General features: G+C 39.7%; 1 protein-coding gene across 4 annotated transcripts in view; it reads right to left on the bottom strand.

Annotated features, from left to right (window-relative positions):
• The window catches only part of slc6a8 (solute carrier family 6 member 8), a 47750-nt gene that overhangs the window by 12882 nt on the left and 9868 nt on the right, over positions 1 to 25000 (bottom strand). For all 4 annotated transcript variants that reach the window (XM_079676712.1, XM_079676709.1, XM_079676710.1 and 1 more), the window contains 8 exons: positions 17486 to 17617; positions 15852 to 16119; positions 11091 to 11223; positions 6997 to 7131; positions 6100 to 6203; positions 4622 to 4746; positions 2309 to 2421; positions 505 to 642 (listed from right to left, as the gene is read on the bottom strand). In XM_079676712.1, the coding sequence (XP_079532838.1) occupies positions 505 to 642; positions 2309 to 2421; positions 4622 to 4746; positions 6100 to 6203; positions 6997 to 7131; positions 11091 to 11223; positions 15852 to 16119; positions 17486 to 17617 (1148 nt within the window). The remainder of the gene's footprint in view (positions 1 to 504; positions 643 to 2308; positions 2422 to 4621; positions 4747 to 6099; positions 6204 to 6996; positions 7132 to 11090; positions 11224 to 15851; positions 16120 to 17485; positions 17618 to 25000) is intronic.

Raw genomic sequence — 25000 nt, 5'->3', positions numbered from 1 at the left:
ATATGAGGCATGGCTTGAATGGGTGATCTGTTTGGTATTTTGAGCAAAACACTTCATAGAAATGTTTTTTATAGATTTTTTAATTATCTGAGACCTATGCTGTTTCCTACAAATAGCATGATAGGTGACCTTTAATGTCGTAGTTGCAATTCAATGTGCACATTTAACATTGTACTTCTCATGTTTATATACATATTTAATATTATCTTGTTAATGCAATCTTTAAATTTAACTTCTTAGTTCATATACTTTTTTTCTTAAATTATTTATCTTTTATCTATTTCATTCCAATATGAAGCAAAACCCAAGTTCCTTAGAAAATAAATGATAAACAAATATTTTGATTATGATTTATGACAAATATACCAAATTAATCACCTTTCTTTTCGGCAAGTTCAGTCATAACTTCAAATCTCTGTATTTACTTTTCTTGCTACTACTTCTAAATGAAAAAGACTAATAGTTTTTTTTGCATATCCGTAGAACCAGAGGGTTGTTCTGTACCTGTGTCACCATGGAGAGATCGATGATGAAGCACAGCAGGCAGCACACGGCCACAGAGATTTCCCTTTTGTAGCGGAATTGGCTTTTCCCAGGAAACAGATCCAGGATTCCTGTCACGAAACCCTCCACGCCCACGAACTGGAGACACACACAGAGACACAGGTAAATACAACACATCTAGAGAGATAAGAGAACCTACATGACACTTACCTTTATATATTCAGTTTAATGTTTACTATTCCTTCCCTCACATACTTATATATATATATAATAACTTGCTTTATTTCCCAAATTGGGATCAAAAAAGTACTTCTTATCTTATCTTAAAGGTCCCCTATTATTCTGTTTTTCCTCAATATATCACAGGTCTCAGATATATACAGAGCCTGTCTCTGATTGGCTGAAACACCAAACAGATTATTGCAGCATTACCCATAATCCCCTCTGTTTCAGCCCTGTTTCCAAAGTGCTGATTCTCTGTCTGTTACTTTAGATGAAAATAAGGAGCCCCTCCCCACGCCCCTCTGAGAGACATTTGGTTACAAAGAACTCAATGGTGCTCTAGGAGGAGATTCAGGTGATAAGGGGGGGGGGGGGGGGGGGGGGTTACCTTGGTTGCTGATTGGCTAATGGTTACACAAGACAAAACATTGTTATGACATCATAAAGTGGCCAAAATCTGATCAGCTCATTTTCAGACAGGTTTTTATAGAAATGGATCAAAAAGAGAGAGAATCTTTGTTCCTGAAACTTTCAGAGTCTCTTTCCACAGAGGGGACACATGTTGATGTAGAAGAGACATGGAGAAGAGGGGACACATGTTGATGTAGAAGAGACATGGAGAAGAGGGGACACATGTTGATGTAGAAGAGACATGAAGAAGAGGGGACACATGTTGATGTAGAAGAGACATGAAGAAGAGGGGACACATGTTGATGTAGAAGAGACATGGAGAAGAGGGGACACATGTTGATGTAGAAGAGACATGAAGAAGAGGGGACACATGTTGATGTAGAAGAGACATGAAGAAGAGGGGACACATGTTGATGTAGAAGAGACATGAAGAAGAGGGGACACATGTTGATGTAGGAGAGACATGGAGAAGAGGGGACACATGTTGATGTAGAAGAGACATGAAGAAGAGGGGACACATGTTGATGTAGGAGAGACATGGAGAAGAGGGGACACATGTTGATGTAGAAGAGACATGAAGAAGAGGGGACACATGTTGATGTAGAAGAGCCATGGAGAAGAGGGGACACATGTTGATGTAGAAGAGACATGAAGAAGAGGGGACACATGTTGATGTAGAAGAGACATGAAGAAGAGGGGACACATGCTGATGTAGAAGAGACATGAAGAAGAGGGGACACATGTTGATGTAGGAGAGACATGGAGAAGAGGGGACACATGTTGATGTAGAAGAGACATGAAGAAGAGGGGACACATGCTGATGTAGAAGAGACATGGAGAAGAGGGGACACATGTTGATGTAGAAGAGACATGGAGAAGAGGGGACACATGTTGATGTAGAAGAGACATGAGGAAGAGGGGACACATGTTGATGTAGAAGAGACATGGAGAAGAGGGGACACATGTTGATGTAGAAGAGACATGAGGAAGAGGGGACACATGTTGATGTAGAGGAGACATGAAGAAGAGGGGACACGTGTTGATGTAGAAGAGACAGGAAGAAGAGGGGACACATGGAGCTGCTGTGATGCAAGTCACATTTCACACTTGATCTGACCGATGAAGTTTTAGCGTATGTCGTAGAAGAAGTGAATTCCGACTGTTTCCTGACCTGACTGTCGAGTCCCAGCAGCAGCAGCATGAAGAAGAAGAGCGCGGCCCACAGAGGAGCCACCGGCATCAGAGTCACCGCCTTCGGGTACGCAATGAAGGCCAGACCTGGACCTGAAACACACACACACACATACACACACACACACACACACACAGGAAGTCAACACTGAGCGGATGAGAGCAACGCTGGGTGACATGCTACGTTCTTTATGAATATGGGGGAGTGGAGACTGATCTGTGATTGGCTTGTTCTTTTTCTTTAAGCAGATGATTCTTTAAATTATTCTCTTTTGTTCTATTCTGTTTTATATACATTAATTAAATATTTGTGTGCATGTAAATATATCTGAGCTTTAGCGGACTGACCCTTTAAACGTTTGCATGTAACATGTTTGTCTTGATTGACAGGTGCATCATCCAATCAGCAACTCTGTGTGTAAAACGTAAAGTGAATTTAATGTAACATTTAAACTGTCCGGCTGAGTCCTGATATTAAAGGAGCATTGCGACAGCACTACATCCACTGAATATTCTCATGAAATAAGGGAAACGGGCCTCACAAACACACACAGACACACTCTCTCACACACACACATACTAATACTTTAAACCAATGTAAACGTATCAGTAGAGTAAATTGGATTTACTTTTGTTCCTTTTGCAAAGAGGTTCAAATACAAAGATGTCATCACTCTGAAGCAACTGCTGCCATTTACACACACACACACACACACACACACACACACACACACACACACACACACACACACACACACACACACACACACACACACACACACACACACACACACACACACACACACACACACACACACACACACACACACACACACACACACACACACACACACACACACACACACACACACACACACACACACACACACACTTAATCCCTGTCATTAGCGCCATAAGTCAGAGGTGCACGAGGCAATTTTATTTAACACTGCTTCCCTGCACGCCTTACTCAGCAGTCTGACGCACGAGACGTTTTATTCAAAGTAGGACTCCTCTGCAGTGGCAGCTCTCGTTATGGAGGGTAAAGAATGAATGAACAAAGGACGAGAGAATAAATAAATGTATGAGAGGAACGTGAATCCTTGAGCTCTGCAGCGCGAGGCCTTCTGTGGAGTCACTAAATATAACAGGGAGTTTGTGATGTCACGTCATGTGCTGCAACGCTATTAATACACATACAGTTGGCGAACAACACACACACACACACACACACACACACACACACACACACACACACACACACACACACACACACACACACACACACACATCAGACACACACACACACACACACACACACACACAGCTGAAACTGAGTCAAACAGAAAGTCCTGACGTGAACAGTATCCTTTGTTTGACTAATACTTGTGAATCGTTCCTACTGTACTCAAACCCCTCACAGTGAGAGGACTCATTGTGCCGGACGTTATTTCCCCGAAATCATGATAAAAAAAAAAAAATGTTCAGGACTTTCAGGAAGCAGCTCTCCTCATAGTTTTGGTCCGGAAAAGGTATCAACTTATATCAGCAAATAACAGGGATAAAAACTGACCAAATAGTTGTTTATCTTTGGGATTTGAACCATTTCAATGTCAGTTTCTGTTGGTGTTTCTCAAAAAGAGACACAAATGGAAAAAAAGGCAAATTTTTAAAATACTTTTAAAACACTTTTCTCCTAGGGGAGCTCCTTGAATAACCCTGTGGCTTCTCAGAGTGTTTTATTGTGTTGTGTGTGGAAATATAATAAAGAATAACAAATTGCAGCCAAATGGCCTGAATATTTCCAGTGTGATCCTCCTGTGTGGGAGCGTTAACCTCCGACTGAGAGAAAGAGCTTTTGTTCGGAAGCCTCTGAGGTTTAAAGGTATTCAGGAAACTGTGTGTGTGTGTGTGTGTGTGTGTGTGTGTGTGTGTGTGTGTGTGTGTGTGTGTGTGTGTGGTGTGTGGTGTGTGGTGTGTGGTGTGTGGTGTGTGGTGTGTGGTGTGTGTGTGTGTGTGTGTGTGTGTGTGTGTGTGTGTGTGTGTGTGTGTGAGTAAATGGCAGCAGTTGCTTCAGAGTGATGACATCTTTGTATTTTAACCTCTTTGCAAAAGGAACAAAAGTAAATCCAATTTACTCTACTGATACGTGTGTGTGTGTGTGTGTGTGTGTGTGTGTGTGTGTGTGTGTGTGTGTGTGTGTGTGTGTGTGTGTGTGTGTGTGTGTGTGTGTGTGTGTGTGTGTGTGTGTGTGTGTGTGTGTGAGAGGAACAGCTGGTGTTTTGTGTTTTACCTGATTCAGCGACCTGTGAGATGTGAACTCCCTGCTCGTTAGCCATGAAGCCCAGAATAGAAAACACCACGAAGCCGGCGAAGAAACTCGTCCCGCTATTTATCATCGCCAGAACAAACGCATCTCTGCAGGACAGGCGAGATGGGATAAGATATGATTATGGACAATAAAGCACATTTCATATAGTGCTTTGCAATATTGTGAAGTCGAGCTAGAATTCACCTCAAAAAGGAAAAGTGAATGGCAATAAATCACTAATAACATTTAAAACATAGATATTATACACGTTATTCAAACTGAAAAATAACAAAATAATTGTAAGAAGAAGTACAAAAAAAGTACAAAATTATTAAAATCAGTGGATAGGAGTACAACATTTTTTGGCGGTGCAAAAATGTTTTAATGTTGATTTTCCCAGTTATGCATAAGGCAACTGTGTAGTATCAATGAGGTGTATATTAGTATTATTGATTTATTTCACTTAGGGCGTTTTCATTTCAAGCCTTAGTTTAAAAAAAACAGTCAGAACATTTATTATATTGTGAAATCTTCAGTGATGGGATGTAATTGTACATTACTGTAACTCAAACGCTGTAACGTTTGAGATCAAGTTAAAGTTTGAGATACTTGTTAAAGTTTGAGATACTTGTTAAAGTTTGAGATACTTGTACTTTACTGGAATATTTCCATTGTTGCAACTTCTACTCCAAAGTATCTCAATGGTAGATATTCTACTGTTTGCTCCACTACAATAATCTGAGAGGCGTAGTAATCAACCGCTTATTTCGGTTTTATTCACGGCATTCATTTTGTTATTTTACAGTATTGTTGTTTTAGAGTTATTTGTTAATGTAACCCAATTTGTGTTCTTTGAAATTGGAAAAGGATATCGCATTGTGTTTGTTACTTTCGTTGCAGTTGTATAATGTCTTAAGTGTAATTTAGCTTGGCTTCCTATTTTGTATGGACATGCTTTTATTTTGAAGGAGAGTTAGCGCTGTTGACAGGAAGTTGTTGTTGCTATGGAAACAACGAAACGGAGATTAACAGAGAAAACGTAATATCTACATATAAAGACGGAGAAAGTAAACGATAACGTTTATGATTAAGTGTTAGCACCCCCCGAAGAGGCACAAGCTCTTACGTTGATATTGGAGATTTCAATAAATAAATTAAAAAACGAAAAAAATCAAAAAAACGAATATCGAAATCGTACCACGACGAACACATATTCGGATATTTGGGTACAGCCCTAGTCATTCACCCATTCATACAGAGCAGTGCACCTTAGCTAGGAACAAACATTCACAAACATTCATACACATTCAAACTCAGGGTTAAGTATCTTGCCCAAGGATACATCGACATGTTGGCTGCACGGGCTGGGAATCGAACCAACAACCTGGTTCGAAGACGACCGCACTCCCTCGCAGCCACAGTAAACGGTTGATAAAGGAGTTAAAAACTTAAACTCGTACTTGTAGCAGTCGTTGTTGAAGCGGTTGTAGCTCCCCAGAGCCGTGAGCGCTCCGAGGCCGATGGCGTACGAGAAGAAGATCTGAGTGCCGGCGTCGATCCAAACCTGGAGAGAGGTCAGAGGTCAGAGGTCACAGGAGAGTGAGGCATTCACTGCTCAGCTCAACATCGGGGCTTTTTACTGTATAACTTTGTATATGTTCAAGACTTCTGGAGTAACACTGAGACCAAGACACAGATAGGAACAAGGGCAGGACAGAGTTTTATTTATTATTAACCCTATATTTCATAAATCTATTTATCAACGTGTAAGGTTAATGTCCTCCTCCATTTCCTTCTTCATCTTCTCATTATAGACACAATTAAAGACGCCTCTTAATGGGCCTAAAGCGTTTGTGCTCATGGTCGTTTTTATCTTGTCTTTTCCTGCTGCTTTATTTCATTTGATTTCTGAGTTTTTATCATAATCATAATTGTCATCATCATCCGTCTTAGTAATAGTAATAATATGTTTTATAGTGATAATATTTAGATTAACATGCTCTTGAATATAAGAAAAAATAACAATAATAATAAAAATTAGATACATTTTAAACAAAAGTCAATTAATATTCATTTAAATGTACCAACAATCTTTAAGATGTTATTATTTTACAATAAAAAAAAATACACATTTTAAGTTTTTGTTCCCTCTGCATTGTTTTCCAGGCGGTGTGTTTTTGTCTTATTTCTGTATTAAAAACAGTCTAATTCTCACTATGCATAGGGACTGCATTACAACATGGTGATATCTCTCCATAGTTAGTTATGAGTGGTCTCAGACTCTGGTTTGGTTCTGGTTCTGGCACCAGGTTTTCCCTGAGAGTCTTGATTCAGGGCAGCAGTACACCCGCACTGACCTGAGCTTCCCACAGTTTGGACCAATCAGGTTTGATGTAGAACATGATGCCGTCGTACGCTCCAGGAAGTGTGACGCCTCGCACCAGCAGGATGATGAGGACGACGTAGGGGAAGGTCGCTGTGAAGTACACAATCTGAAACACACACACACACACACACACACACACACACACACACACACACACACACACACACACACACACACACACACACACACACACACACACACACACACACACACACACACACACACACACACACACACACACACACACACACACACACACACACACACACACACAACATCTTGATTTAATAGCAAAGAAAGGCAAGTTCTTTAATATAGCACCTTTCAACACAAGGCAATTCAAAGTGCTTTACATAATGAAAGACATTAAGAAAATGGCATTAAAAGGCAGAGATAATAAAATAAACATTAAAAGAAAAAATACACAAATAAAAGTTACAGTGCGGTTTAAGATTTGGACAGTTCAATTAAAAGCAGCGGCAAAAAGAAAAGTCTTCAGCCTGGATTTAAAAGTAGTGAGAGTTGCAGCGGATGTTTAAATAATAATTAGAAATTGTTTTCATTCACATTAAAACATGTCAATGTATATTGTTGCAATTCCCTTTATTATGGAAAAATAAACACTTAAATCATATATAAAATGTTATATATCATCAGTTGTTCCCTCCTCTCCCACCTTTAACCTTTAACAGTAAGTCAACACCAATGGCCCAGAGGGGGAAAAGAGAAAAATTGAGGCTCCATCGCGAGAATCAGGTTTTAATAAAACAACCGTGAGAAGGAAAGCAAACATGAACCTGATGTGAGGAAACAAAAGCAGATGAAACCTGCTGTGACTGACACACACACACACACACACACACACACACACACACACACACACACACACACACACACACACACACACACACACACACACACACACACACACACACACACACAAACACACACACACACACACACACACAGAAATGTGCAGTTTCAGCACCATGGAGAGCGTCTGGTCCCAGGTGGAGTCGAGTTTCAGTCATCTCACAGCTGAGGACATTTTTATACGAATCTCACACACCCTCAGTTTAAAACACACGCACACACACAGCCTCACACACACAATGACACACTGAGGTGGTTGAGTTCATTGAGGTTGAACCGTAAAAATTATTGCAATGATCCGTTTCTAACCTTTAAAGTATTTACAATGTAAATAAAAACGAGTTTAAAAGGAATCATAAAGCAGCACACCTCTCCTTTATTTAAAAACTTAAAAATTGTTTTGCTTTATTAAATGTCTGATCGGTTTTAATAATTGTTTCCACTCTTTATAGTTGATGGTTATGTCACAGAGAGAAACAAAAAAACATAATAGGGCCACTTTAAAAAAAAATCAATATACGCCAATGCAACTTTGTAGTAAAATTAGGTTCGTTATTATTGTTTATATCATTATTAGTATGGATTTATTTCAAATTTTACACAAAAAACAATATTTCAATGCAGCTTTAATTAATTACATAATAATAATAATAATACATTTAATTTATATAGCGGTTTTCCTGGTTTTCAAAGCGCTTAACATACATGATTAGGTTTTCTTTTAAAAGTCATACAAGATATTCTAAAGCTGTTTTTCCAGCTGACATTGCTCTATTGGAGCAGCTTATGAATGATGCTCTCTCTCTCTCTCTCTCTCTCTCTCGCCCCTCTCTCGCCCCTGTGTCTACCCTGCTGTCTCTCGCCCCTCTGTCTCCGCTGCTGTCTTTCGCCCCTCTGTCTGTCTCTCTCTCTCGCCCCTCTGTCTCCCCTGCTGTCTCTCGCCCCTCTGTCTGTCTCTCTCTCTCGCCCCTCTGTCTCCGCTGCTGTCTTTCGCCCCTCTGTCTGTCTCTCTCTCTCTCCCCTCTCTCTCCCCTGCTGTCTCTCACCCCTCTGTCTCTCCAACACTCATCTTTCAGCCTCCTGCTGACCGTCAACAATAAACTGTTTCTGTTGGTACTGAGAGCCGTGTGAACTCTGTTTGGTTTGTATTGAGACCAGAAACACACACACACACACACACACACACACACACACACACACACACACACACACACACACACACACACACACACACACACACACACACACACACACACACACACACACACACACACACACACACACACACACACACACACACACACACACAGTGCAGTGTATTTATACAGTAGCAGGTATTTCTGAGTGTGTGACTCTCAGTCACGTCCCACTGCAGTCAGGCTGCCCTCCCTCAGGACGACCAATCACAGAGCGCCACCTCACTGAGCCCCACCCCCTCCCGTAGTCAGGGCAACACTTAGTCCTGCCATGTGACAGCAGTGTGTACGATGGTCATCGTCATGAGCCAATGAAACACACACACACACACACACACACACACACACACACACTCAGTGAATCACAGCTTTTCTGTCTCTTTCCTTTACACTCATTTGATGGTTGGATTTTTTAGGTAACATATCTTTTTTTTAAGAATAAACCAACGTTTTTATGGAAAGGTAAGACAATAAGCAAAACACAAGACACTAAAGTATTTTATATTCTGAACCTCAGATGTGCTGAAAACCGGCAGTTATAAAAACCTTAAAATAAACTGAATCAAACAGAAGGCATGGACAGACTGACAGCAGATGTGTGGTTTGGTTTACATTGTCTCTGCTATTGAAATGATGTAGCTGTATAGATCAGTCAGCTGTCAGGTGACCTCTTGACATTCAGCTGTGTTTTGTAATACCCAGCTGTTGCTCATTTCACAAACTGGCACGGTGTATTCTTGTTTTAATGACATTGTGGGGACCCGGTAACACACCAACATTTTGGGGACTCATCTCAAATTAGACCCCCTAAAGGGTAATTTATTAATAGTCCTAAAAAACATATGTTAAAACTATTAATATTATATATATACATATTATTATAATTTGTTTGCACATTTAATTCAAAGATGGGACCCTAAAAGCTTAACCAAACAGATTTGAAAAATGAACTGAAAACTAAAAATTATATATTTTTTTCTTATTTATTCATTAATTCTGCTTGAACGAAAACACATTTACCATTTTCCAGGAATTGTTTTAAAGTCCACCTATCATGCTATTCTTAGGCATATATTATGGGTCTCAGATATGTAAAAATATATAAAAACATGTCTATAATGTGTTTTGCTCAAAATACAAACAGATCATGCATTTTAGAAATCCCTCATACCCCTCTATTCCAGCCCTGTTAGAGAAACGCAGATTCTCGGTCCTTAGCTTGAAAAAAACAAAAACAGTATGGAGCTCAAATGCCATTTCTCTCTCAGGTTTACCACAAGGTGAGTTCCTTTTTTATTTCCTGCTTTTTCAACACATGTGCTCTCTCCAGTACAGGTTAGCTCTGAGTGTTAGCGAGGCTTGCTAATGTAAACAAAGACGAGATTACGTCCAAAACACATCAGGCATTGTTTCTAATAGCAACTCTCTGTTGGTCCACCCTCCGAAATTACGTAATATCGGCAGAAAATCTATATCCGCTCGTTGTACCCCGTTTTTTAAAAGATGATGGGTTTTATTTTCTGAGACTGCGTGAGTTCCCTGACACACCGGGGACACATATTTATGTATACAAGACATCAAAAAGTGCATTTACTGTAGCATGATAGGTCCCCTTTAAGTTGAACATTTTCTTTATTTAATAACACTAAATTATTTGTTATTTATACTACTTATAAGATAGTAAAATGTGTTTATATTATTGTATTAAATATCTTGTTGGGAATAACCTCCCTAAAGGTCACAAACCTTGGGATACATTTGGAGAATAAATTACATTTCCAAGGATTTACTTTGATATAAAATATGTGTGTTGTATAGTGCATGCAGAAGTGAGGGGTGATTCAGAGGACAGGAAATAGTTTAGAAGTTTCCTAATAAATGTTCGTGTTGCAATAGAATTTGTAGAAATACAGGAAATCTTACATTTGACAGGAACAGTATAAAATACATAAATAAACGTAATTCATTGTCAGCAAAAGATGAAATGTGTGTGTACCTTCCCAGTGGATTTGACTCCCTTCCACACGCAGAAGTAAACCATGACCCAGACGGCAATCAGACACAACATCAGCTCCCAGTTAAACTCTCCAGTTTCCCCCAGACCAGAGGAGATGTTCAACACCTTGTTCCTGCGCAGACAGAAACGAAAGGTTAACATCACAGATAAGATAAGATAAGAAAACCCTTTATTGATCCCAATCGGGAAATCCAGGTGTCAACAAACGCATGAAAGTGAAGCACAGGAGAGGAGAGGTAAGAGTTCAACAGTAGTAACAGTGTAAATAAGAAACATAGGAAATGATAAACGAGATAATGTTGAATATTAATACATATTTAGACATGTCCGTGTGCAAGTGGGAGTCCAAAGTATATACGGTATGTCTCAAACAAAGTATTGTTTATTTTATTTATGTTCTTTTATTTTTGTTTACATCCCTGCCCGTCTTGTTAAGTAGATGGCATTGTCATCACCATTCATAAACATCAAATGTCAGTTTATTGAAATATGGTTCATCCCCTTATACGTAAAAAAGCAGGATTGTAGCACAACATGGAAATGAAAGCAGCGCTCTGTTTATTTAAAGGAGACATATCATGCTGATGTTCAGGTGTATATCAGTATGTTGTGTCTCTACTTTAAAGAGTCCTCTCCTGCTGATGTCCAGGTGTATATCAGTATGTAGTGTCTCTACTTTAAAGAGTCCTCTCCTGCTGATGTTCAGGTGTATATCAGTATGTAGTGTCTCTACTTTAAAGAGTCCTCTCCTGCTGATGTTCAGGTGTATATCAGTATGTAGTGTCTCTACTTTAAAGAGTCCTCTCCTGTTGATGTTCAGGTGTATATCAGTATGTAGTGTCTCTACTTTAAAGAGTCCTCTCCTGCTGATCTTCAGGTGTATATCAGTATGTTGTGTCTCTACTTTAAAGAGTCCTCTCCTGCTGATGTCCAGGTGTATATCAGTATGTAGTGTCTCTACTTTAAAGAGTCCTCTCCTGCTGATGTTCAGGTGTATATCAGTATGTAGTGTCTCTACTTTAAAGAGTCCTCTCCTGCTGATGTTCAGGTGTATATCAGTATGTAGTGTCTCTACTTTAAAGAGTCCTCTCCTGTTGATGTTCAGGTGTATATCAGTATGTAGTGTCTCTACTTTAAAGAGTCCTCTCCTGCTGATCTTCAGGTGTATATCAGTATGTAGTGTCTCTACTTTAAAGAGTCCTCTCCTGCTGATGTTCAGATGTATATCAGTATGTAGTGTCTCTACTTTAAAGAGTCCTCTCCTGCTGATGTTCAGGTGTATATCAGTATGTAGTGCCTCTACTTTAAAGAGTCCTCTCCTGCTGATGTTCAGGTGTATATCAGTATGTAGTGTCTCTACTTTAAAGAGTCCTCTCCTGCTGATGTTCAGGTGTATATCAGTATGTAGTGTCTCTACTTTAAAGAGTCCTCTCCTGCTGATGTTCAGGTGTATATCAGTATGTAGTGTCTCTACTTTAAAGAGTCCTCTCCTGCTGATGTTCAGGTGTATATCAGTATGTAGTGTCTCTACTTTAAAGAGTCCTCTCCTGCCAATGTTCAGGTGTATATCAGTATTTAGTGTCTCTACTTTAAAGAGTCCTCTCCTGCTGATGTTCAGGTGTGTATCAGTATGTAGTGTCTCTACTTTAAAGAGTCCTCTCCTGCTGATGTTCAGGTGTGTATCAGTATGTAGTGTCTCTACTTTAAAGAGTCCTCTTCTGCTGATATTCAGGTGTATATCAGTATGTAGTGTCTCTACTTTAAAGAGTCCTCTCCTGCTGATGTTCAGGTGTATATCAGTATGTAGTGTCTCTACTTTAAAGAGTCCTCTCCTGCTGATGTTCAGGTGTATATCAGTATGTAGTGTCTCTACTTTAAAGAGTCCTCTCCTGCTGATGTTCAGGTGTATATCAGTATGTAGTGTCTCTACTTTAAAGAGTCCTCTCCTGCTGATGTTCAGGTGTATATCAGTATGTAGTGTCTCTACTTTAAAGAGTCCTCTCCTGCCAATGTTCAGGTGTATATCAGTATTTAGTGTCTCTACTTTAAAGAGTCCTCTCCTGCTGATGTTCAGGTGTGTATCAGTATGTAGTGTCTCTACTTTAAAGAGTCCTCTCCTGCTGATGTTCAGGTGTGTATCAGTATGTAGTGTCTCTACTTTAAAGAGTCCTCTTCTGCTGATATTCAGGTGTATATCAGTATGTAGTGTCTCTACTGTGACATGTTTCCATGCTTTAATGTTCAAAAAGTTGTCGGAGTGTGTTGTACAGAGGAGGAAACAGTGATTTTAGCCTTTGCAGACTATTTACATGCACTAAAAGTTATAGAACACGGTCCAGTCCAGGGAAAATCCAACAAAGCATATTAGGGCCCCTTTAAAAGTGAAAGTGGTCGTCATGAAAGAAAATGAAAGAAAATATAGAATAAAACCATATTTCCCTTTAAAATCAGGACCTGTGTCAGAAACCAGTTTGATCACTAATCCTTTTAGAGTCCTTTATGAGTTTGTATCACATCTAATCAATCTTTATTGATAGCAATCAAAAGCCTTCTAAATCTGCTTTAATAAGATAGCAGTCCTTCTGGATCTGCGGATAAAAGTCTTTTGTGTAAGTGTGTCAAGGCCTTATGTCCTTCTCTGCTTCCACGTGGGCTGTGTTGGTGTTTTTGGGGTTTTGTAGCAGTGGGGAACACAGCACCGTGCTTCAGGCGGGATCAAGAGATTTACACCAGGAGGAGGTTAATCCACTGCAGCAATAAAACATAATCTGCAGAAATGACAGATAAACACTCAACTGTAACACGAAGGTCACGTCTTCAGTCTGAACTCTCTGCATGTTTATATAAGAAAATATAAACTTTAATAAAGCTGCAGCTATGTTATAAGTATTTTTACATTTTGGGAAAAGAGGATGAAACTGTTTTAGTCAATATTCATGGAAACAGTGTCTTGTTCCCTATTTTGCAAATTTGTTTTCCATTTTAAAGAAGTTTGCTCAGCATTAGTTATAGACAGAATTGAGTACTAGTATTTACTCAGGTGCTTAAGTATAATTTTGATAAACTTTTACTTGAATAGTTCCATGTTATGCTACTTCATACTTCTACCCCACTAAATCTCTGATGGAAATATTGTAAGAAAAAAAAGCTACATTATGTCATCAATATTTATAATTCAATAATATGAATGTTCTAAAATTGGTACTTTCAACATTATCGCTTAAATGAAATGGTTACGGTTATACTTCGTAAGTAATAGGATTTTGAGTGACGGATTTTACTAGCCTGCAAATCTTAGCAAATGTTTACGCTTTATATAACCTTTTGTTCTTGTTATTTCCAAACGTTGTGATAAATAACTTAATGAAAAGTACCAACCGAGAACCCAGATGAAACCCCAAATGAATCAGGACTAATTAAAATACCAGTTCCAGTCCAAACCAAACTCACCCAAGCTTACTTGTTCCCCAAAAGCTTACTTCAACTAAAAAACCCTCTAACCAGAACCTAAAGTAAACGATTATTCAACCAACCCAAGACAACAAAGACCCACTTACCAGAACCTAAAGAAAACAATTCGTTGTCATCCCTGAAGAAGACATGGAACCAATAACAGGATCCCAAAGAAAACGAATTCTTTAACATTCCTCAACGCAAAAACCCACTAACCAGAACTTAAACAGGAATCGGTATTTCGATCTCTCTGTCTGTACACACAAACTGAAAGATTGACAATAAAGTTGACTTTGACTTTGACTGACAAAGCCCCATTAACCGAAACCCAAAGACCCAGACGAAACCCCAAATGAATCGGGACTAATTAAAATACCAGTTCCAGTCCAAACCAAACTCACCCAAGCTTACTTGTTCCCCAAAAGCATACTTCAACTCAAAAACCCTCTAACCAGAACCTAAAGTAAATAATTATTCAACAACCCCAAGACAACAAAGGCCTGGAAACCCAAAGGCCTACCAACCGAGAACCAAGATAAAACCCCAAATGAATCAGTACTAATCACACCCATGGCTGTACATACCATTGAGGTCACCAAGGTCCGGACCTCAGTAATTGTTTCGAGGTGTATATAATAAAACTTGTGAAATAACTGCACATAATTAACAGGGTTCTTTGTAGTACTTCCATTTACTGGCAGTGGGGGCGCTACACAACTAAGTAGCCTACATTAAAGCAAACAGAAGAAGACGACATCAATTTATCAACAAGCAGCCGCAGTCCGGACTTGTACCCATGGATGTATAATAAGGGAAGGTGAAATAAATACTTTTCATTAAGTTATTTATGTTTTGTGTAAATAATGATGTAATGCTTTTGAAAGGCAAAGAATAATTTAAAATATATATATATGAATAAATGCTGAGCCCAGAGTAAAATGCTTTTGTGTGCACACACTACAGGGGGGACAGCAAACACCAGTGGGATGTTGGTGACAGTACGACCACCCTGGATGAAGTTATAGTGGGGGTGCCAAATCCTGCAGCAACACCTGGTCTGCCACATGTGGAAGCCCCTCTTTAGTTTCTGACCTGCTGAGCCCAGAGTTAAATGCTTTTGTGTGCACACATTATTTGGGGGGGACCTGCCCCCGAGCTCCCCTAGCATGTTTTGGACCTCGGTATTTACGAAATCCTGGGTACGGGCCTGTTCACACCAACAGTTTCAGTTCAACCCACGCTTACTTGTTCACCAAAACCCAAAAAGGTAAATTAAACAGAACTCACTCCCAGAATTCGATGATGGGCGACCGTGCATTGGCGAGTTCGGCGCAGGTCATGTTTCCGTTGATAGTATCGTTGGCCAGCGAGCCGTTTATGCAGTCCTGGTGGCGGAAGATCTCGATGCAGTTGGGCGTGTTCCATTCGTTGTCGCAGGTGGACCAAGGGAGGGTGGAGTTAAAGGACTTGATCAGGTAGTAGAAGGCCCAGGCCAACACCATGATGTAGTAGGTGTTGCTGAAAAACACTATCACCATGGAGGCATAACCCAGACCTGAGGAGGACATGAGAAGAGGGGTCAGGAACTAACCAGGCAACACAAGCTTTGGGATATACAAATGGAGGATTTCAATTTAATCCACGTTGACTCGTCAGACGTGACGTGTGCACAGAAGTCGTGTTTTTAGCTTTGTTTGTTGTCCGTTAGGCAGGATTAAAGTAGAACTACTGGCCGGATTTTAGTTATACTTGGTGAACGGGTGTATCATTCGCCAAGGAAAAACCCATTCCATTTTGGAGTGGATATATTTATATTTCCCTTTATGGATGATGATGTTTTTCTAGTGACACAATCAGGTAAAACTAATTTCGCCTTAAATACTCTCAGAGCAGATCAATCATCGGGGTGTTGACTGTTGGTGTTGTTTCCTTATAAGTCGGGCTGTATGAATGGGAAGGCGGAGCTGTGTCAACACCACCTGAAGTTTAAAGGTCAGAAGAAGGTGGTCTGTGTAGTACACACACACACACACACACACTGACTAACACACTAAAACACATGTCATTAACAGTCATGTGGTCACCTGTAAAGATCCAGCATCTGATAATCACTGTGTGTGTAACACTACCAGAGATGTAAAGGAATTGGGCGGCATGAAAGAAGGTGTGTGTGTGTGTGTGTGTGTGTGTGTGTGTGTGTGTGTGTGTGTGTGTGTGTGTGTGTGTGTGTGTGTGTGTGTGTGTGTGTGTGTGTGTGTGTGTGTGTGTGTGTGTGTGTGTGTGTGTGTGTGTGTGTGTGTGTGTGTGTGTGTGTGTGTGTGTGTGTGTGTGTGTATTTCCCTGGTAATTTTCCAGCCGTGTCTGCAAGCACGTATACAGCAGCATATCACAGATAATCAACTTCAGATAAACTTAGATAGAAATGTGTGTTTGCAGACTGACCTTCACCTGATTACTGTGTCCACAAATGTATACCTGTAGTCAAGGCAACATGACCTCAAACAGGGAAGTCAATGGTTTTTATTTGAAAGAAGTCAATGCCGCTTTTTATTTGTTCCCTGAAGAAAGTGTGCACACTTTACTGGGACCACTTGTAAAATGTGTTGATTTACGCTTGTTTATGGCCGTGTTTCTGCTGAAATATCAATTGCACAATATCTGTTGAGAGTCTGGGCAGATAGCAGGGCTGCACAATTAATCGTGATTCAAAAAGAAAGTGCAGAATATAAATATTAGCTGCAAGTGATGCACAATTCATTAATTCATTATCGAACTCAATCCATTCTTAAATTCTCCCTACTGTGTGAAATGTTGTCAAGTTTTTGAGGTAATCTTCCAAGTTTCATTGTATTTGTAAAGATGCTACAGTACAGACTCAAAGTTTTGTGGTTTTAAAATAAAACGTTTGTGGCGTACTGCACCTTTAAAGAGTGGAGCGATGTTCCAGACGTTGATACTGCCAGCTTTCATGAACTGTCCCAGAGCGATCTCCAGGAAGAAGACCGGGATTCCTCCGACAAACACGATCAGCATGTAGGGGATCAGGAAGACGCCTGCAGGAGAAAAGGATCATTTCATGTTAATAAAAGGAGTTTCAACATCATATATGAAGCCAAGAGCAGACTTGAAAGTATAGAGTAGTTCAGTCAGTGATGATGTATTGTTGTAGGCCCACCTAGAAGTAAGCATCGCAAGGGTTCATCTAGAAAACGCCAAGGGATCTTTCTATTAGATTATATCATTTTGCAAAAAATAAGCTCTTTGGCAAACACAAGTTTATGATGCTTACACATTTTGTTCAGGAGGATAATCTCCACATATTAACACCACTTGACGATGCTTCAGGCGTAAATGCAATCTCCTGAGGTAAAAAGCTAATGTTGGGCTATAAAGAAACTACAGCACGGTCACATGACTTCACGTCACCACCGCTAAGCTAAAGGTGGCTAATGTTGGGCTATAAAGGAACTACAGCACGGTCACATGACTTCATCTCACTATCAGCAGAATCTGACCCTTTAAATTAATGAATGAATTAAATGAATGAATTAAAAAAGGCTTCCTCTCCTTTACTCTGAACTGTTGCAAGAGACATGAATGAACAATTAGGAATTCATTCTCTCTCTCTCTTTCTCTCTCTCTCCTCTCTCTCTCTCTTTGGTATTTTAATTGGTGTGATGGAGGGTTCACACACAAACCAACGCACAAACATATATACACACACACACACACACACACACACACACACACACACACACACACACACACACACACACACACACACACACACACACACACACACACACACACACACACACACACACACACACACACACACACACACACACACACACACACACACACACACACACAACAGGGGGTAACTGGGTCACAGTTACACCAGGACCTGGAATGAATGGAATCAAACTGGAATGATACTGGGAGGGAGGAGAGAGGGGGAGAGAGAGGGTTGATGTGAGCCAGGAGTTACATAACAGCAGCTGCCATTACACACTGAGCTATTATACAACGAGGGAGGGAGAGAAAAGAGAGAGAGAGGGGGGAGAGGGAGATTATTTGTAATTTTTGTCAGTAGTATGACCCCAGTTCAATACATCACAGACCACAAAGTCGGTCACATTTACCCTAAAATATATATTGAAGGTCATATTAAGCTCTGCTATACAGACAAAAAAGCTTTCTCATAAAACCCTTTTTACATTTTTTTATTTAATTCATTTAAATCTCTCCTTTTCGATCCAAACACTGGCTTTTAGTGAGATGGAAAAAGGAAGTGTCCCGCACTCTACTCCCTTCTCCTGCTAGTCAGGCGGAGGATAGATTTCCATTCAAATGTTGTGCAATCTTTTACGTCATTTTGAGAAAATCAGCAAATTCAAATGAATACTTGTTTCCACCCATTTTACTATTGCAGAAGAACATGTCACAAAAAGAGGGATGTCAAGATGTCTCGATGCTAATGCTGAATCCACTACATTTAATCTTTTTGCATGTGTTGAAATTCACATTATTAAGATGTGTTATTCTACTGTACAGTATTTATTTTTACATTCATTTGTATCCGATTCAATTAAATGTTAATAGTTTAAATATTTCTTCATTGGACACTTTCACTATTTTTATTGCACCATTTTATTAAATGATTTTATTTCTTTTAGTTTAAAGTAAATTGTATGTTGATTCTCTATTGCAGTTTTATTTCCCTTTTCCATTTCAATCTGAATCTTTACATAGCAAATAGTTGCTAAAAAGGTTAGCATTAGCATTAACATGCTTCTCTACTTACATACACACCGTTATTTTGTGTTAGCCTAGCATAGCTTAGCATCAACACACACCAGCTGCCGGTTCATTCAAGATTGCAGAGTGTGTGTGTGGCGGGGGACGTCCATTACAGCAGCTCAATAAAAATCCCCTACACACACACACACACACACACACACACACACACACACACACACACACACACACACACACACACACACACACACACACACACACACACACACACACACACACACACACACACACACACACACACACACACACACACACACACACTGAGGGCTAAGTGGTGTAATGCAGTTAGCTCGTCATTAACTCAGTGATGATGGGATTACACTGTACTATTGCCTTATAACTCACACAAACGCGCGCACACACACACGCGCGCACACACACACAAACGTGCGCACACACACACACAAACGCGCGCGCACACACACACACACACACACAAACGTGCGCACACACACACACACTAGTAAAAGGTGCTACAGCAAAACATTAGTAATGACACGACAAGGTAGAAATACTCCGTAACACGTCCTGCACTCAAACACAAATTAACTAACCAATTCTGTTATTGTTATAATTAATTAAAATCCCATTTAGTTAAAAAAATTCTTCTCTGAAGCCCAGAGACAGTGCAAAGTCTCTTAAAAGATAGATGAATGTACTGAATGTGTCTTCGTTCGGGTTTAAGGTCAGGTCAAACTAATATTAATAGTATAATATTATTTGTTGATTTAAATCCAGTGGTGGTTTCTTAGTATTGTTTCAGACTAGCGTAATCCAATAACCCCGAATGTAACCCACTCCAAAAGTCAACATTTGTTTAAAAAAAGAACAGGTTTTTATCTAACTACCGGTACATGCTTCATTCAGTATTTGTTGGCGTTAATCGTTAAAAAAACGACATTTTCTCTGCAAATACTGATAAACTCTCCTGCCTACTGCACTAAATCTTTTTTTTCTCCATTATTTAGATAGAGATTACATCTAAAAATCTGAATCAGAAGATCATTATGTATATTATATTCAGGTACAACAAAGGGCTCTCTAAATGCAGTAAGAAGTAGAAACGGATAAACTAACAGATATCAGCAGAGAGAAAGGAACTTGTCATATTTAATGACATTTGCACATCAACAATATGACAACAATTGCTGATCACCACTTTCATTGAATTTTGGATTTTTTTTTGGTCAACTTTGTAACACCGGTCAAAAATGACCGCCATAAAGAAAAGGAAGTAACCATCCGGATCAGATAAAACACACACACACACACACACACACACACACACACACACACACACACACACACTCTAGATGTGTCCGCCCCCCCTATGTGCCCAATCCCCCCATGTGAATCATACCTGGCACACGCAATACATGTTCAGCAGTGATGGGAATTTCGAATCCCTTCGGAGACACGAATCTTTTGATTCAGTTCACTTTAAAGATTCGTTCACTGGTTTGCGAACTGGTGAACGAATCAGTGAACGAATCTTTAAAGTGATCTGAATCAAAAGGTTCGCGAACGACTTCTGGTGATTTGCACGTTCGCGAACGATACTTCATTGTATTTGTGGTAGTTGTCTAACTGAGTCCAACTCTGTGTAGATGGAACATCCAGTATTTTAGAGGGGCCCTAACGGGACCCTCCTCTTGAAAGAAAGGGATAAAAGAACAGTTCTGAACTGTTTCCGCCAGTTCTTTAAGTTCGTCGTTCGCGAACAGCTTCTCTTTAGCTTTTGGCGGAAGGCGGCGACTCAAATAAACAAATCGTTTTGTGGGAGGAATCAGTTCATCTCGATCACTTAAAAGATTTGTTCAAAAAGAACGAATCGTTCGCGAAACGACCCATCACTAATGTTCAGTGTCTGTTCTTTGTATATTGACTGCAGTTCTTCATGTATACCAGTAGTGTGATACAACATGTAGAGTTTTAAAGGGTGTTAAATTAAATGTAGTGATGATTAATGGTTTTTGTGTTAATGTAATAGCAGTTAAAACAGGACCGGTCAAATTTGACCGCGAACACCAAAGTAAGAGGGGGGAACACGAAGACAATAGGAGGGTTAATCAAAGTTGAGAATGTCAGGTTTAGTTAGATCATCTTTATCTACTGAGCCACATGTTGGGTGACATGTTAGTTCAGAGCTGAAAGTGAGACGGGGGCAGAAATAGACGGGAATAATTTCCGCGGCTGCAGTTAGCGCACTAAGCTGCAACGCTACAGTTAGCTAGCTAAGCTGGCTAATCCGCAGTAAGTCATTAGGCTAAGCACAGCAGGGCCGAGGGACTGATGACGAGCTAATAACACTCTGCAAAGACCTCAGCAACACCTTTTATTTTAAAAGTATTTATCATATTTTTTTATCTTGTTATCATTTTGCTATCAGCTGTAGCGCTAAGCTTGTAATAGCATCAGATAAACGGCCAAAATTAGGTCGTGGTGCGCTTTGTATTTGCAATAAGTTGTTATTAAGTTAATCAAAGAACAAACAGTGCAGATATTTTTTAAGATAAGCTGATATTGGATTTATTTTCATGCACATTTTCTGCCAAAGGTTTGTTGCACCAGAGAGAGGACCCTGACCGGCTGCATCAGAATCAGAATCAGGGTTATCACCAGTAGGTTGACACGTACGAGGAATTTGACTTGGTGTCTTGGTGCGTACATAAAAAACAAAAAATAAAAACATAGAGAGAAAACTATTTTAAGAAAAACTATAATAACATAAAACAATATTTAAAACAATTAAGTAAAATATAGCAGTATTTACATTAAAATAAAATATGTGCAGTAATAAAATAAATAAAAAAGGTGGTGAAAACGGCATGGAGGATCTCTACTCCCAGCGGCTCAGGAAGAAAGCCCTCAGGGTTATAAAAGACCCCCATCACCCCAATAACAAACTGACCTGTCTGCTGCCGTCTGGCATCAGGACAACAACCACCAGACTCAGGGAAAGAAACAGATACCACAGCGAAACATTAGTAAATAATCATAAGTTAAAGGAAGAATGGATAGAAGTACTCTGCAACACGTCCTGCACTTAACTTTTATTTTATTATTTGCTCATTAGTTAAGCCACAAACTGTTCTGTCTGCTGCCGTCTGACTAAAACCACCAGACTCAGGGACAGTTTCATCCCACAGGCCATAAGACTATTAAACACCTGAACTCCGTGAAAAACCTCCATAACATTCATCTGTTTGCATCTGCTACGGCCGCCGCCTTCTCTCTGCCCATTAACCTGTCGATAAGTGTTTGCAGCTGTGTCTTATATATGTATATGAGCTGTGCCGTTGCCCGGACGCCATTGGATGCCAGTTTCCTGTCCCTTCCCCGGTAGGCGTGACCGAAGATCTGGATTGGAGCATGCCGGGCTCGACTCTCCAATCCCCGCACACACCTTCCGGGGACAGCTACAAGAATGTGACCTCAGACGTCTCTCGGCAATTACAATTTATTTATCTATGTATCATATTGCATTTATGTGTTTATAGGCTCTTCTTGCAATATTTATATTTTATTTGTATTTACTTGCAGCATTCTCTTGCATTGTTTTATTTATATTCTGTGATTTCTGAACTATTTGTATTGGTTTTATTTGTTCTATGTCCTATACATATTCATGTTGCATTGTTGGAGGAGCCTGGGACTTACGTTTTTCATTGCCATGTCTGCACTGTAGCTAATGTGCACTTGAAAACAAAGCCTTGAATCTTGTTTAACAAAAATATATTTTTGGGATTTTAGCCTCTGCAGCCCATTTACATGCACTAAAACATATAACACACTACAGGAGAGGGAAACCCCCCAAAAACATAATAAGACCTCTTTAGACTTTCTTTCAGTAAATGTTTTATCAGCAGTGATGGAGCTGAGCTCAGTTTGTTTCCTGAACTGTAACACATTTGGCTCGCCTCCATCTGATCTGCTGCCAACACACGGAAGACACAAAGAGCCTTAATTAAGGTACAAAGATTTATTCGTCAGATATACGAGAACTACATGTGTCCCATGATTTAAAGGAAATTAACTGGACGAATAAAACTGTTCTCTTTAAATTCTCTGATGACTTGCATGCCGATTTAAAGGAACGGTCAACAATGTTTGCAAAAAGGTCTCCTAAGCAAGTAGATTTTATATATATTATATATTAGCGTTGACTATTCGAGGCGTACTGGTCCTTGTGTTGTGCGCATTTGATCTTGTTCTTCAAATTTGAAATAAAAGGAATAATTGAGAAAGAAAGGTGATTTGCAAAGACAGAAGCTATAGATAGAACGAGCACTGCAACTGATAATCAAATATTTATAGTATATTCTATAGCACAACTCAAGGCCCGGGGGCCAAATCAGGCCCTTGGTGGATTTAATTTCGGCCCGCAGGATCATTTCTAATTAATATTAGATCTGGCCCGCCGGTATATTACACCTTCAATCCATCCTGAGGGTCTCCTCAGCTCAGAGCCTGAGCCCAAACATTGATGACCTTGCACCCAAGATGAGATGCCAAGTATCTGAGCTAGCATCACAGAGCAGCACACTGAGTTTAATGGATGTTTCCTTCTGCACTTTCTCTCTCACGACAACAGGGCATGTTTGGTTTCTCTTTGAGGGAAATAGTTTTGTTGAAGCTGTTGTTGGCCTGTAGGAAAATGTAATCATAAGAAATGACTCTGGAGAAGCTGCAGATAGAGCCATAAGAAATGAATGCAGCTGATTATTTAATGTTGTTTTTATAGGCAATCATTGAAGCTTTGTTAGTTCCAGGTTTAATATGTGCAATAAGTTCATTTCAATAAGTTCTGCAATAAACATTAAACCAGTCCGGCCCTCGACTAGTACCCATTTTTTTTATTTTGGCCCACTGTGTATTTGAGTTTGACCCCCCTGGTCTATAGTATTTGGTTAACACATGTATCCTGTTAGGGAAAGACTATGATGTTCAGGTTCAAATGATACCAAATGAGTAAAAAGCTGAAAATCCTGATATTGGAGGATCAAAATATGCATATTTCTAACCTCCAAACTCTCAATTATTCATAAAAATGATGGGAAAAAACTTCACAAACACAAGAAAATACAAGTCTTCCAGCTCTCTGTTTGTCTGCCAAAACCCTCAGCGACTGCAGCCAAGCACTAACTTGCAAATGCTAACTTAGCTTAGCTCACCTGGCCCACATACTGTACCAGAACCCAGGTACAGGAATAGATAGCTCACCTGTGCCAAACATGACTCTGCACTTCGATTCAAACTCTGACCTTCCAACCGTTTTATTATCATTCTCAGGAATACATTATGCAATATATAGGGTACAATATCACCTCGTTAAAACGTTGACTTCACCTGGAACAGATCAGTTATTAATATATTTTATGTCTGGACTTTAAACAGGGGTCATCACAGAGAAGGGTGATAAGTACAGATCAATAAACTGACTTAAGATAGACGGCGATGTAACTCGAACAAACTGACTGTCGTCTCTTGGACACATTTTATATTTTATATCCAGCCCTTTTAGACTTGCAGAGTAAATAGTCATACTGGCTTCTCTGCTGCTGTGATCAAATGACGGTCAGGACGACATAAAAGAATCAGGTCGATCATTCATT

Source organism: Notothenia rossii (assembly GCF_949606895.1).
Source record: "Notothenia rossii genome assembly, chromosome: 4".
In the NCBI taxonomy this organism is placed as follows: Eukaryota; Metazoa; Chordata; class Actinopteri; order Perciformes; family Nototheniidae; genus Notothenia; species Notothenia rossii.
This window is presented reverse-complemented; position numbering and strand designations above follow the sequence as displayed.